Here is a 14,564-nt window from a genome sequence, read left to right on the forward strand (position 1 = left end):
CATTAGGATTCATGCGGCCCGCGTCCGAGTTGCTGAATCCTAATGCGGGCCACGTACGAGTCCCAGATGCAGAAACTTTGGACAGATTCAATGTTTGAGCTTGGGAACGATCAATTGAGCATTAATTGAAGTATGGGCGCCCTCTACATGTCCCCTAGCACCTTAGGACACATGCTGATCATCCATGAACCCTTCTAGGTTGAGTTGTAATGATCTTGAGCTAAGTTTTTCACTATAAAAGCCAATGCATTGTGCACAATTGAAACACACCTCAAATCAGCATTCTAGTTCATCTCTGGAGCTCTAAACCATTCTTCTATCATCCCTAGTCGTGCACCAAGCTTCTGTAAGTGTGTCTACCCTTTTGTGGCTTAGTTTTTGCTTAGTTTGGCTTAAAAGTCAATCCGTCGTAATTAACGATTGACTTTGCAATGAATCACAAATGGTCCAGTAGTTTGTCGAATCAAAGATAGTTATATGATGGCAATCATGTGGGCTTTAAACCCCTAAAAGGGCACCCTCTGATTCCCACTCTAACTAGTCCAAATGTCGAGTCAAACGTGCTTAGAAAAAGTCAACAGAAATGCTATTTTGCGATTTCTTGCATAATCGGTAATGTAGATGATATGTAACCTGTTCAAACACTTATATAACATGATAATAAGTATATTAAGTAGTCTAAGCTTGTTTGATCCGACCATTTACTGTTTTGACCCGGTTCGGAGCCGAAAGTCGCAAAAGCTTTGACTTTTGCTTTGACTTCAGTTCTGACCCGTTAAAGTTTGTTTTAGATATGCCTTAGGACTCTCTTAGGACCAGGTTACATGATGGTATAACCCTCTGTGACCGGTTCGTTGTTTGTCCGAGTCTTTTACACATTTCCGTTAAATGCTTAAAAGTTGACCGTAACGCCCTTTTTAATTTAAAACGAGAATTTCGGACATGTGAAAGAACCATAACCTTAGTTACTTATTTCTAAGCATGTCCCTAAAATTTCACGTCAATCCGAGGTCCAGAATAGGAGTTATGCTAAATAGCGCAAATTTCGGAAACTTTAGTAATTTAATAGCGCAATTAGCATAACGCCTATCTAAACCCAGATTTCGACACCAAACCTTTTACACACTGATGTAAAATAATATTTTGGGATTTTTAAAGATTTTTAATTATTTTTAACCTGCTCATAACCTGCGGTTATGGCAACGGTTCGGTAAATGCCGAATATACCCTTTTCGGCCATAACTTGAGTTCTACAAGGTCTTTTGACCCGATTCCAGTTGCTACTGATTTTAAATAATAAGTAAAGTATTTTAGAATTTATAAAATGTTCGGAAAACTCAGATTTCCTGTAGAACTCAGAAACCTCTTTTATAATCTTTAAAAAGACCGAAATACCCCTACGGGGCATAATATGAACTTAAACTCGTTACGGGCATTATGGAAGGTATCCTACTGATACCACAACCTCTTTAAAGCATATTGACTTAGGAAAGCAGTGTAGGACTCTTACGGTTACCCGTTACGCCTTTTGCGCGCACGGTTCGGCTTATGTAACTAGTTTACATAAACTAGCCGAAACGGGTCAAACCATATTGTTTTGACCCCAAAATCCAGAGTGTGATTATTATACCCTTATAAAACAAGTCTTCAAACTTGTTGGGTCAAAATCACATCCCATTCCCGGTTTTCGCCTTTCACGCGATTAAACCGTAACTATCCGTTGAAACTGACCGGTCTAAGCTACGGCTAAATTAAAGACCCGTTAGGATTCTAATAGGTTAATTTAAACCTTCGTTCCAGATTAGGAGACCAGTAAAAGCTATCTGCAATTTATTTCGATTAAGGATTTATACTTGCAAAGGTAAATACTTTTAACTTATTTTCCGTTATACGGGCTTGGGTTACGGTATATAGTATACCGCTTGATCGGGCATAAAATTCTCCACCGATTGAGTGGGTAATTGAATAAATTTGATCGGCTCGTTTAAACAGTCTTGTTACTTAAAAGCCTTTGGGGGGTTAATGACCATGTCCCGGATATCCTTGGCATCATTTTACGAAATGGCCACGACCTAAGCGCGGAGTGTAGGCGTACACTCGTCAGTGCATAAATAGATCGCTGTGGTGTGTCTATTGATCTTTAACCCGGACTTGATCCGGGCTACTGAACGCATAAGGAATATGTAATTCGTTCACAAGATTATATATTTAAATAATTCTCCCAAGTTATAAAAGAGTTTGTGCCTTGTGCATTCAAATCAATTTTAATAAACATTTTTCAAAAATATCGGTTGAATGTATTTACCAGTGTAAACTGACGTATTTTCCCAAAAAGACTAAATGCAGGTACTATGCGTAATTGGCTGGAAATTCTCCTTTGCATCATAAAGAGTCTCGCAAGCTTAAGATGCCTTCGTCTGTTGAACAAAACTTATATTTTATTTGATCCCCTGTGGATACATTTTCGACTATTCGTAATACTTTGATATTGCAAACAATGGTTGAAATATAATTATCTTTATGCTTCCGCTGTGCATTCATATATTGTGTGGTTTGACTATATTGTTGCCAACTACGTCACGGTAATCCCCCACCGGGCCCACCGGTGAGACACGTGGAAATCGGGGTGTGACAACATGCCAGAAGATCTCACCAACTTCCACCAACTCACACGTGCGCTCAGCCACGTATACAACAAAAAGCAACAACATTATGCAAACACAAGCGACATGCGGTTTCTCTGGTATACCGCACCATAACCCATACCGCATGTCTTTTTTTTTACATACCCCATAAAATAGTCAAAAAATTATATCGTCCATGGTTAAGGGGGTATAAACATATCCGCACATACCCACGAGCACACGTGGAATATGCGGAGATGACACACACGAGCCCGTACACGTGTGTCAGATACTCAGAACCAGCGTTGTTCTTTGGACTGAACCGCATCTCAGAAACAGGTAAACCGCATTGCCTTCATTCTCTTCAAGCTTCAAATCCCTCATGTCCGGTTCACAACCACAGAGGGTGCATAAACAACTTCTTCAACAAAAAGAAGGAGGGGAATGTACGTGCACGCACATCAGCAACCCTGACTCCTGATCCTTCAAGAGCCACATCCGAGCAACACACTCGTTCCAAGCGAATATGGGGTGACAAAACCGCAGACACTCATGAGTCGCTGCGAACACACCCATAGCTCCGCAAATGGTTGCTACGGAAGAGCCACAACTAAGTCATCACATAGGTGAACGAAGCTACTTCAAGGAAAACTCCTCGGTATTGGAGCGTGAAGAAAAGTGGCTAAGGAAGAGATGCGGACGAGATCCCCAATGCTCATAAGAGATCTCGTCGAACAACAAGCGGCCGAACAGCGGTAACAAGTCTGCTTATGACTTTGTTACCCTACTTGTAAGACGGATAGAATAAACAATGGTGGGAATTACCATGCCTATGACCATGTTTATTTGACCATTATCCAGATTCACATTGTTCAACCAAACATGGCCAACAATGACGCAAGTATCAAACATTGTTCACCCAACCATGGCCAACAATGTCAAGCAACGAGGTAACCGCAAAGGACGTACGGTTACTAGAGAGCTAATTGGAAGAACATGAACACCCCACAAAAGGGATCATCATTAGATGTCCAATTATTGCGGAAGACCACTCTCTTCTTCATTCACCACCTCAAAGGTTGGTTCGAAGTTTGTGCACATCTTCAACCACCGTCTCAGAGGTTGGTTCGAAGTTTGTGCACACCCTTAGCAAGGTCTCAAGGTTGGTTCGACACACCAACAGGTGGCACCCAACCCGAGGCTGAGAATTTCGCATTAGACGAAACATTCTCACCGGTACGAAAGAGGCATCACATGACCCTTCCAGATCTCCAGCTTGATTCACAAAAAGCAAAGACCATCTACATGGCCTAGGATCTTCTCTAGACTCCAAACTACCTTCTAGACACCATAGTCTAGTACTCCTCCCACATGCAACTTGCATATGGCAGCAACACTAGACTGGGGGGACTTGAAGGGGTATGGTCCCAGATCTCGCGTCAGCATCGACCGCGAGTGACCATTACCCTTATCAAAACCCCCACTAGCTAACAACCTACATGTGTCTGTGCGGGAACGCGCCGACACAGTGGTTGAATCCAATCTGCCCAATGAAGGAGGAGGACTTACCTGGAATATGAGAACGGTATAGTGATGCGGCTGGCACCGCATCTGGTGTATGAAAACGGAAGTATTCACAGCGATGCGGCCTAGCACCGCATCCAGTGAACACTTCTATCAATACAGGGAAGCTAGATAACAGCAACAGTCACCACAGACGACGATGCGGTCTGGCACCGCATCTCGCGTATTTCTTGATCAAAGAGTGAGACACGGGAACATCTACAGTTACCGCAAACAGCGATGCGGCCTGCACCGCATCCTGTCTACTCATCAAGTAGGACTGACACCACAGAGCAAGTAGCACCAATGGCAGCCGCCTGTCAGGTCTACGTAAGCGACAGACTGACGTGGCGTCGCCTCCCCGGCCGACATGTCTGACACACCTGCAAAGGTGCAGCATGCCGTCAGTCTATCCATCCACCTCCTCCTTCACTCCTCGGCTATAAATACCCACCCCAAACCAGGTTTGAGGTATCTCTTCACGACTCTCTCACTACTACTACTATCATGCTTTGCTTCCCAAGCAAACTACTGATTCTCACGCCGGAGAGTGCTAACAAGGAGCACCCCCCACCCCATCCTCCTTGTTACGAGTCACGGTTTGTTTCTTTGTGCAGGAGATCAACCGGTAGGCGATCCAGCCAGCGATCCTCGAGAGGAAGGGATTAACCCTTCTTGACGAGACCAGTGTGTTAATCCTGCCCGGTTAACCATTGTTTCATCACCGCCCGTAGTGGGGCGTGATTTTTAAAATTTTTTCAAAAAAACGCCTTATAACGCCCCGGCCCCCATTACATAGGGCGTGACCGGGCGTTATTTTTGAAAAAAAAACGAATGTGGCGTTTTAATTAAAACGCTGAAAAATTAAAGGGGATCCAAATTAGACCATTGGCAAACGGTCAAAATTGTTATTTTTTTTTTAATTTAAAAATTTACCCCACTATATATATCCACCCACTTTATCATATTTTTTTATACAAAAACACCCACTTTCTCCTACTTTCTTCTTTTTTTTTTATAAAAAACACCCACTTTCTCCTACTTTCTTCTATTTTTTTATAAAAAACACCCACTTTCTCCTACTTTTTTATACAATCATGCATCCATTCCGACCCCCTTTTGGTGTCCCCGCAAGACCCACGAACCGGAACACAACCCAACCGCAAAAACCCGTATAACCTTCAAGACATGGACCCGAACTTTTTACCGTACGCGGCTTACTTGACTAGCGCCACTCCGTTTGTACCTCCCACCTTCGGCTATGGTCAAGCCGGCGGGTCGCAACCGTCACAACCACAACCCGAATCCGAATCCGAACCCGATGTCGATGTCGTGCCGGAGACGCAACCCGAACCGGTGCAAGACAAATCAAAACGCGGCAGAAGGTCGCATAAGAAGAAGGATAAGGACGAACCTCGACGTACAAAAACTATCATTAAATGGACGAAGGAGGAGGAATTCACGTTGACTCGGGCGTGGCTCGACGTTTCGGAGGACGAAGAAACGGGTAACTCTTTTATTATTATTTTTTTACTTATTTTTTACTTTTATTTTTAACATACAACTTATTTTTTTACTTTTTTTTAATTTGTAGCAAACTTTCAAACGGGTCCCGTTTTTTGGGATAGGGTTCGTGCACTCTTTTTTAGCACGTGGGGTCAAGGCGAACATCGGGACAAAGATTCCATTTCTAGCAAATGGACCGACATCAACAACAAGTCTCACGCGTTCCAAGAAGTTTACCAACGTAACTACGATACTCGCCCGAGCGGTGAAAGTGACGTCGGGGTTTTAACGAGGACTTTGGAGGAGTTTGAGAGGACGAAATGCCCTTTCACGTACTATAAGTGTTGGGAGCTACTACGAAAAAGTCCAAAGTGGGCGCTAGTTAATCCAATGATGTCTAGTAGTAGACGTCGAGCTAAAAGGTCAAAAACATCATCCTCCGTTGACCCGTCAACTCCGACATCGGATGCCCGCAATGTTGACGCGGTGGACGTTGACGAGGGAGTTCAAGAAGAGTTGATCCGACCCACCGGTAGAAGAAAGGGAACCGGGAAAAAAACGGTCGAGTCGTCTTCCGATCTCGAGTTAAAGGAAGATTTCAAGGAGATGAACCGTCGTCTCCAAGACATTCGCGACCTCGGCCACCAACGTTATGAGATTATGAAAGAACGAGTGGCCGAAACCAAAAAGTTTAACGAGATGCAAGAGGCGAGACAAATGGAAAAGGACATTGAGTTTTTGTCCAAACCTATCGACCACCTACAAGGCGATGCGTTGATCCTTGCGCAAATGCGTCGCCAAAAAATTAGAGAAAAATATGGACTCTAGATCATGTTCTTTTTTTTAACTTTATTTTTTTTCGGTTTTTTTTCCTGTTTTTTTATTTTCTGTTTTTTTTTTTTCAGTTTTTTTTTATTTCAAGTAGTGTAATTTTTATTTTAAATTAATGATGTTTTTTATGTTTTAATTTAAAAAAATAATAATTGTGAAATGATTGAATGGGGGTTATTGGCATAATACCCCACTACGCCACTTTTGCTATAATGCCCAACGATGACTAGGATGCCACGTGTCGGATAATGCCCCATGGTAGGGGCATTATGTTTGTTCACCACTACACATAGTCTAAAGCAGTTGGTTATTGTGTGTTAGAAAAAAAAATCATACAGTAACCTTTATATATGTTAACATAAGGTAACATGTGAGTTTATATTCTTTGTATTCGCAGACAAATATACATACAAAGCGTACTCGCATACAAATGTACAAAGCCTTGTAAACATTTAAAGGGAAAATATACAAGTTTTGTCCTTTATCTTAATACTATATATCAGGTAGTGTCCTTTTCAATGAATTTTGACAAGTTTTGCACTTTATAGTGAATTTTGTTGCACGTTTTGTTCTTTACACCCAACTTAGTTAATAAAGTCTGTTAAGTCTAGTCACGTGATACGCACACGAGGGTAAAACAGTCTTTCCCCCTTCTCTCTCTACTTCTCTCTTCCTACCACCCCACCTGCCATAACCATCCACCACTCTCAACATCCCCACCTACCACAACCCTCTACCGCTTCCACCGACGACCACCATCACCCTTTCTCTTCAAATCACCACAACAATCACCATCACCTGTTCCCAATCTTCTTGTTCTTTCTTATCTTTTAAGATACATACAACACACACATTACAATATACCTAGAGAGAGAGAAAGAAATAGAGAGAGAGAAAGAGGGAAAGAGAAAACCACATACGAAAAGACGGTGGTGATGGGGTTAAGGTTTGATGACGGAGATAAAGACTCAGATCGACGACGGAGGGCCCTGAGGTGGAATCGGAAGGCGGCGGGTTAGGCACTCTAAATCTCCGGCTGTGAATTCGACCCTCCAGCGACTTATACTCCGATCAAACACGTGCGGCGGCGACAAAGGTGTTTGTGGTTGTTTTCCATCAAGAAATCAGGAGTGGTGACTCCTTTTTTTTGGATTGGCGAATTTCGGATGATTTTAAGGATGTTGGTCGTTGTTTCAGGTTTGAGGCGGAGGTTTGGGGTTTTAGGGTTGGTGGTGGATGGTGGTAAGAGGTGTAGAGAGTGGTAGAGAAAGAGAATGGGTATCTGGGATGATGGGTGATGGTAGCGCTGGTAGATGGTGGTTGCAGGGATGAGGGACGGTGGTAGTTGGGTGTTGGTAGATGGGTGGAGTTGGGTTTTTAGAAAGAGAGAGAGAGAGAGTGGGTGTCTTGTTTGTAGAGAGAGAAAGGATAAGGTGCGTGGGAATGGGAGAATGGGGTTATATATTTAAAAATAAAAACTTTATTTGTATATTAGTACGTGAAAATATTAAAATACCCTTATATGGGGTCCACATGACTAAATTTACTAAACTTTTTTAACTGAGTTGGGTATAAAGGACAAAACGTGCAACAAAATTCCCTATAAAAAGCAAAACTTGTCAACATTCGTTGAAAAGATATGGTATTAAGATAAAGGACAAAAGTTGTAATTTTTCCTATTTAAAGTGAATGAAACTAATTCACATATGTAAACTAATTATAAATAATCCTGTTTCAATATAATTTATAATCAAGAGCGTGAGTACACAGTATAAATTCACTTGTGAATCAATAGTAATTTACATGTAAAGAGTTTCAATCACAACCCAATACAAGAACCTAGTTGAATTTACAATATGTGAATTCACATTTCACAAATTTTAAAATACCGAATAAAAATTGTTCAATATCAGTATATCAAGTGATGTAATCTATTGCTTATTGGGTACAATTAAGATATTTTAGATCTAAATATAATATTATTTAATTGAGATATAAAGTCTGAGATTTTAAGGAATTTGCTGACTGAGTGTCTTAGAAGAAGAAAAGAGAAAATCTTTAATTTCTTTAAGACACTATTTAAGTGTTAAAAACTCATTTAGTTAGAACACTTGGCTTAAAACAATATAATGGTTAGGATGTCTTCTAGCGTTCTCCACTAGTCCCTTTTTATAGGTTTTTAGAGAACCAACGCTTACATATTACTATACATTATTATATACAAATTTTGTATTATATTATTTCCTTATAAACTAAAATACGAACTATAGAAATTTCCTAGCTATCCCTTATAACTATTCTAATGGATTAAGATGATTTGTTTGATATTGATAATGTGGCGAGAGTTTATTGATGGAGCCCTTGTGTTGGGTACGTGAAGGCAAAGCCAACACCCTTGTGTTTGACTTCATTTCTCTTGCCCCCAACATGTTGCAATCTTGTCTCTAGTCTTAGTATTGCTTTGATGCTTTCTATTCACATATACATATTATATATAATATTTAACTTATCTCCACCTCATATAGTTTTATTTAATAAAAACAATGTAAACAAAAAAAAACTATCATTTCCTTCATAATTAAACGATCCTCTCCCTCCCCATATATATTTAAAATTTTCTTATTAATTATCAAATGTCATAGGTATATTAAGATGTATTATATAGACTAGTTTAAGAACTTGTGAATTTTACGGGTCGCTAAAAGAAAATATCTTCATTATCACTGTTTACATAAATATTATGATTTTATACACGTTAAAACACAAACGAATATATTAGAGTACAAGGATAAATTGAAATACATGAATATGCAACGATCACAATTCGTTGAAAATCTCTTTATAAACCACATTAATTGTTTTATATGTAGATTTGCCGCCGTTATCAAGTATTAGGTATATTACGATGTATTATATAGATTGTGAGTTAGACCAGTCTTGTGATATCCATTAGTTGAGCAGCAGTTAAAGACGTCAATAGTTTTTTGTCGATAGTCGATATCAAACGACTGTGTTTGCTTTCAGGGCAAGATATGTCAATTACTAATACGTTTAAACCAAGTTTCTCCCATGTTAAATTAACACAAAATCAGATTTGATGCTTCGATCAACCGATCAACCATTGAGAAACTTGGTTGATGGGCTTCATTACTTGTTCCTTTTTTTTTGTAATTGTACTTTGATTTTCCTAGCTACTTTGTTACATTTAATAAAATTTTCGCCGTTCCAAAAACAAAAATCTATATACAGTGGCGAAGTTTGAGATGTCTAACCGGAGGGTCGAAAACGTATATACCCAAAAATTTCTATAAAACGAGGGGTCGAAAACGTATATACCCAAAAATTTCTATATGAAAACTATATACTCTTCAGTCTCCACTACTGAACGAAAAGTTCGAGGGGTCGGCCGCCCCCTCCCGCTCCCACCGTCCTTTGCCCATGTCTATATATATTATCTTTAGGGTATATATTGTATGGAATCGTAGCAACGGATAAGAGAATATATATATATATATATATATATATATATATATATATATATGAGTTATATACATTAATAACACATATGTATGACATGAATGTGACATATTTCAAAGAAAGGAGGCAGGCTAACATGCTTTTTGATTGGTCGTAATGTTTTTCAAAACGGTTTATGGTGTTTCTTGATCGTGAAAAGGATGGACATTATGAATAAAATATAAAAGGCAAGGTGGTTGAAGCATATGTCAAGATTCACTTTATGCTACAAAAATCAACCGACAAATGAGCCAAAATAAAAGAAAAAAAAATGAAGATGCGAAGCCACACAAAAACGCGTACCTTTTTATTTAGTTTGAATTTTAATTTTTTTTTTTTTAAAAGAGAACTTCATTAAAAAAACACACCTTCGACCCAAACGGGCAAAAGGCTAAACAACACAAACACTCCCGACCCAAACGGGCAAAGGGCAACAAATTACAACATATACATAGGATATTTACACCAATCACCCCAACTAATTTAATAGTTTGAATTTTAACTATTAAATACTTTGGCATGAAAAGCAAGATGTCGGTGTCGACTTAATTCCCTCGAACCAAACAGAAATAGTATACGGTGCTAAAATCAAAACAATTTATAGTAATTTATTTTATATTATTTAAATGTAAATAATTTTAAAATTTGAATTCTAAGATAAGTCGCCCGCTAAAGAATTTAAATACAAGAGAGGTCTAAGGCAAGGTGACCCGCTCTCCCTGTTTCTTTTTATCAATGCTATGGAGATTATCAATATGTTTATTAAAAGGGCGTGCAATTTGGGCCTTTTCCAAGGGTGTCCACTTCCTAATGGAGGCCCAAATATTTCTCACCCTTGTTATGCGGATGACGTCCTGTTTATATGCGTATGGTCGGAACATAACATCTATGCTTTAAACCGTCTTTTGAAGTGGTTGAGTCTCGTCACGGGTCTTAAAGTTAACCGTAGTAAAAGCAAATTATTTGGTATTGGTGTCCCAGATTCCGAAGTAGCCGCTTTTGCGAGGACGACCAATTGTGAAGCGGGTTCTCTTCCGTTTACGTATTTAGGTATTCCTATTGGGGGTTAATATGAAGAGAGCGAAGTATTGGAAGCCGGTGCTGGATAGATTTATGGCCGAACTCTCCAAATGGAAAGCGAGACATCTCTCATTTGACGCTTGCTAAATCGGTTCTAGGTAGCCTGCCTTCTTACTTTCTCTCCTTTTTTGCCGCTCCTAAATGCATTATTCAAAAACTGGAAAAGATTAGAAGGGAGTTTGTTTGGGGTAAATCTAATTCGGGTCACAAGATGAGATGGATTCGGTGGGAATTTATTATGAAAGCAAAAAAAAATGGGTGGAATGGGACTGGGGGGTATTCATAGCTTTAACCAAGCTATGCTTGCGAAGTGGTGGTGGAGATATAAAGTGAATCCAAATCAGTTGTGGGCTTTAGTGGTGGGTGCGATTCATAAGGGTAATGCTATCTCTAACCCGTCGGTCATCCCGTTAAGAAAATCTATATCGGGGATATGGAAGGACATAGGTTCGGTGGAATCAACTCTAGCGAAAATTGGCATTAACTTAAAAGAAAATTTAGTTGCTGATGGCGAGAGATGGAAATGGCGAACAGATCCAAACGGAGTGTTCTCAATCAAACATGTGAGGCTGGACATTGATTCGACTAATTTGGAAACTGATAATAACATGTTTGTTTTCGGTTGGAATTCTTGGGCTACTCCGAAAGCAAACTATCTTCTTTGGAGAGTTTTGATCGGGAAAATCGCTTTCTAAGGTTGGTTTGATCTGTAGGGGCGTTCCTATTGGGGATAGTTCTTGTCCTCGGTGCGGAATTAGTGAAGAGGACCCGGACCATATATTCGTTAAGTGCCTTTGGTCTAGAAGTATTTGGTGGAACATATTGGTTTGGATGCGTATCAGTTTTCCAATTGATATATCCAATATGAATGAGCTGATGTCCTTTTTATACAATCGGCCGGGCGGGAAGACTTGGAAACGTATAGTGTATACTGTTGCTTTAGCGACAGTTTGGAGAATATGGAAAGCGAGAAACGAGATGACCTTTGAAGGACACTTCATCCCGATAAGCAAAACTGTGGAGCAAATTAAAGAAGACGCGTTTCTTTGGATTAGTAATCGCTCAAAGCTCAAGGCTCCCGACTAGTGTAATTGGAAGTTTTTTGATATCTCCGATCTGCTGTAATCTGTAGTTCGCCTTCTGTTTTTTTTTTCTTGTCCCGTTTTTTGTTTTTCTCAGCTTCTTGGTGGCTCTTTATATATATATATATATATATATATATATATATATATATATATATATATATATATATATATATATAGGATAAAGATCCGTTAGGAACCACCCTTTATTGCGAGAACCGCGAGAACCAATGTGAACACATGGCAAAATTGTAATTAAGTGGCATCTAATAGAAAACACGTGCTCCTGTTCTGTATTTCCAGCCCCTGTTCAAGATCGTCTCTTACAATCTAGGGTTTCATTCGAGAGATTGTATACATTGAAGACGGCGATCTACGACGGCGACTTATCTCTCCAATTTCACGACGAAGATTGTATACATTGACGATCGTCTCTTACAATCTAGGGTTTCATTCGAGAGATCGTCTCTTACACGCGATCCTGTTCTGTATTTCCAGCCACTGTTCACGTTCATACTGCAATAATATCGATTACAATACGAATTTTGGAGCAAAAATTTCAATTATACGACGAATTTTGGAATATCAGATGGTGAAATCGATATGACGAACGGTTTATGGTGTGTTGCTATAGATATGACGAAGACGAACTACAGATGTAATCGGGACGAATACGGGACGAAGACGAACTATTGAGAACTGTTGATGCCTGTGAACTGAGAATTGTTGATGCAATTCGAGTGTCAGACATGATTTTTGTATAAATACACCATCCTGCACATGTGCAACGGAAGACGAATATGTGAATGTTAAACAAAAAGGTTAGAAGCTATTGATTATTTAGTATTCTTTTTATTATTTTTTTAGTAATTAAATCTGATTTTATGCACAAATGAATCATTGTATTAATTTTTTTTTGTTAATAATGTAATTGGGATGAAGACGAACTACTGAGAACTGGTGATGCCTGAGAATTGAGAATTGTTGATGCAATTCGAGTGTCGGACGTGATTTGTTGTATAAATACACCATCTTGCACATGTGTAGCACTTTACCATTACCCGATACTTATACGAAGTGTTGTGTATTGAATATTCATACGGATCTATTCAGGTTCATTCGTATTTACAATCTGATTGGTTATATACGAATATGCAAGTTACATATTCACACGAATCCAGGTTTTCATTCACAGATCTACATTTTGTTTGTTGCATTAAATCAGTTTGTGACCGATCTACATCGGTTCGCAAGTGATTGTGTTATTGTGCTGTCTGTTTGCACAATCACTGACCAAGATCAAGTACATTGTTACATAAGCACGAACCCAAATTTGTTAGAATTAGTTTATTTGCATTTTAGTTCATTCGCAGAAACAAAACTTTCATCTGCTGGAATCAATTCAGTCCATTCGATGGATTCAGTTTATTCGCAGAAATTGGTTTATTCACTGTTCAAGTACATCCGCCGCATAGATTACACCATCCGCGGTATATCTGTCCAGTCGCTGAACCTTTCATCTGCAGAAGTTAAATCAATCTGCAGATTTTAACTATATCAGCAAAATTAACGGGTCTGGATTAAATTGTTTATCCGTTGCATTAACGTTCATTCGTAGTATTGCTCGTATGCTTATTAGGAATAAGTACATCCGTAGATTAGACTTCATCGGCTCAGATTTAAGTTCATTCGCTCAAAGTTAGGATTTTGTTTAAGCTGGTTCATTCACTGAAAAACAAGTATATTCGCTGCTGATTCATTCACTGAAAATCTGTCCATTCACAAAACTGTCCATTTGATCAAACCTGATGTCCATCCGCTGAAATATTATGCATCCGCTGAAAATTTGCTCATGCACATGTGCACATGTGCAGCACTTTACCATTACCCTATAACTACACCATTTTGCACATGTGCATCACTTTACCATTACCCTATAAATACGCCATCCTGCACATGTGCAACACTTTACCATTACCATATAGCCATCACCAATAATTACATCCTGCACATGTCAACACGTTACCATTACCCTATCATCATCAACAATAATTTGTTCACAATATCAGTACATAATCATGCACATGTGCATCATGTCACCATTACCCTATAATCATCACCAATAATATGTTTATCATTTATACAACATTCTTACACATAACATTTACCTTATTAAATATCAATTTTTTACCATTTCATTATTCACTTTTTGACATTCTTTTTATATTCAGGAACATTCATACACAATGAAGCTGCTACCATTGCTACTAGAATTCCGGACAGATGAAACAGATTCTTGTTCCGATGATGCTAATTATATTGATGAAGATGATGATAATGATACTGATGAAGATACTTACGA

The 14,564-nt window shown here is 39.1% G+C and overlaps 1 protein-coding gene across 1 annotated transcript; it reads left to right on the forward strand.

Annotated features, from left to right (window-relative positions):
* The first annotated feature begins 4,916 nt into the window (after nt 1–4,916).
* LOC118491116 (glutathione S-transferase T3-like) lies at nt 4,917–6,670 on the forward strand. The gene is made up of 2 exons (XM_035988588.1): nt 4,917–5,694; nt 5,782–6,670. The coding sequence occupies exons 1-2, from the start codon at nt 5,376–5,378 to the stop codon at nt 6,519–6,521; spliced, it is 1,059 nt and encodes a 352-aa protein (XP_035844481.1). The 5' UTR covers nt 4,917–5,375; the 3' UTR covers nt 6,522–6,670.
* The last annotated feature ends 7,894 nt before the right edge of the window (nt 6,671–14,564 follow it).

Source organism: Helianthus annuus, chromosome 4 (genome assembly GCF_002127325.2).
Source record: "Helianthus annuus cultivar XRQ/B chromosome 4, HanXRQr2.0-SUNRISE, whole genome shotgun sequence".
NCBI lineage: Eukaryota > Viridiplantae > Streptophyta > Magnoliopsida > Asterales > Asteraceae > Helianthus > Helianthus annuus.

Excerpts from the sequence above, each read along its gene's own strand:
- LOC118491116 (XM_035988588.1), top strand. The coding sequence starts at position 5,376 with ATGGACCCGAACTTTTTACCGTACGCGGCTTACTTGACTAGCGCCACT. Across the intron at positions 5,695-5,781 it reads TTCGGAGGACGAAGAAACGG|CAAACTTTCAAACGGGTCCC; the intron begins GTAACTCTTTTA and ends TTTAATTTGTAG.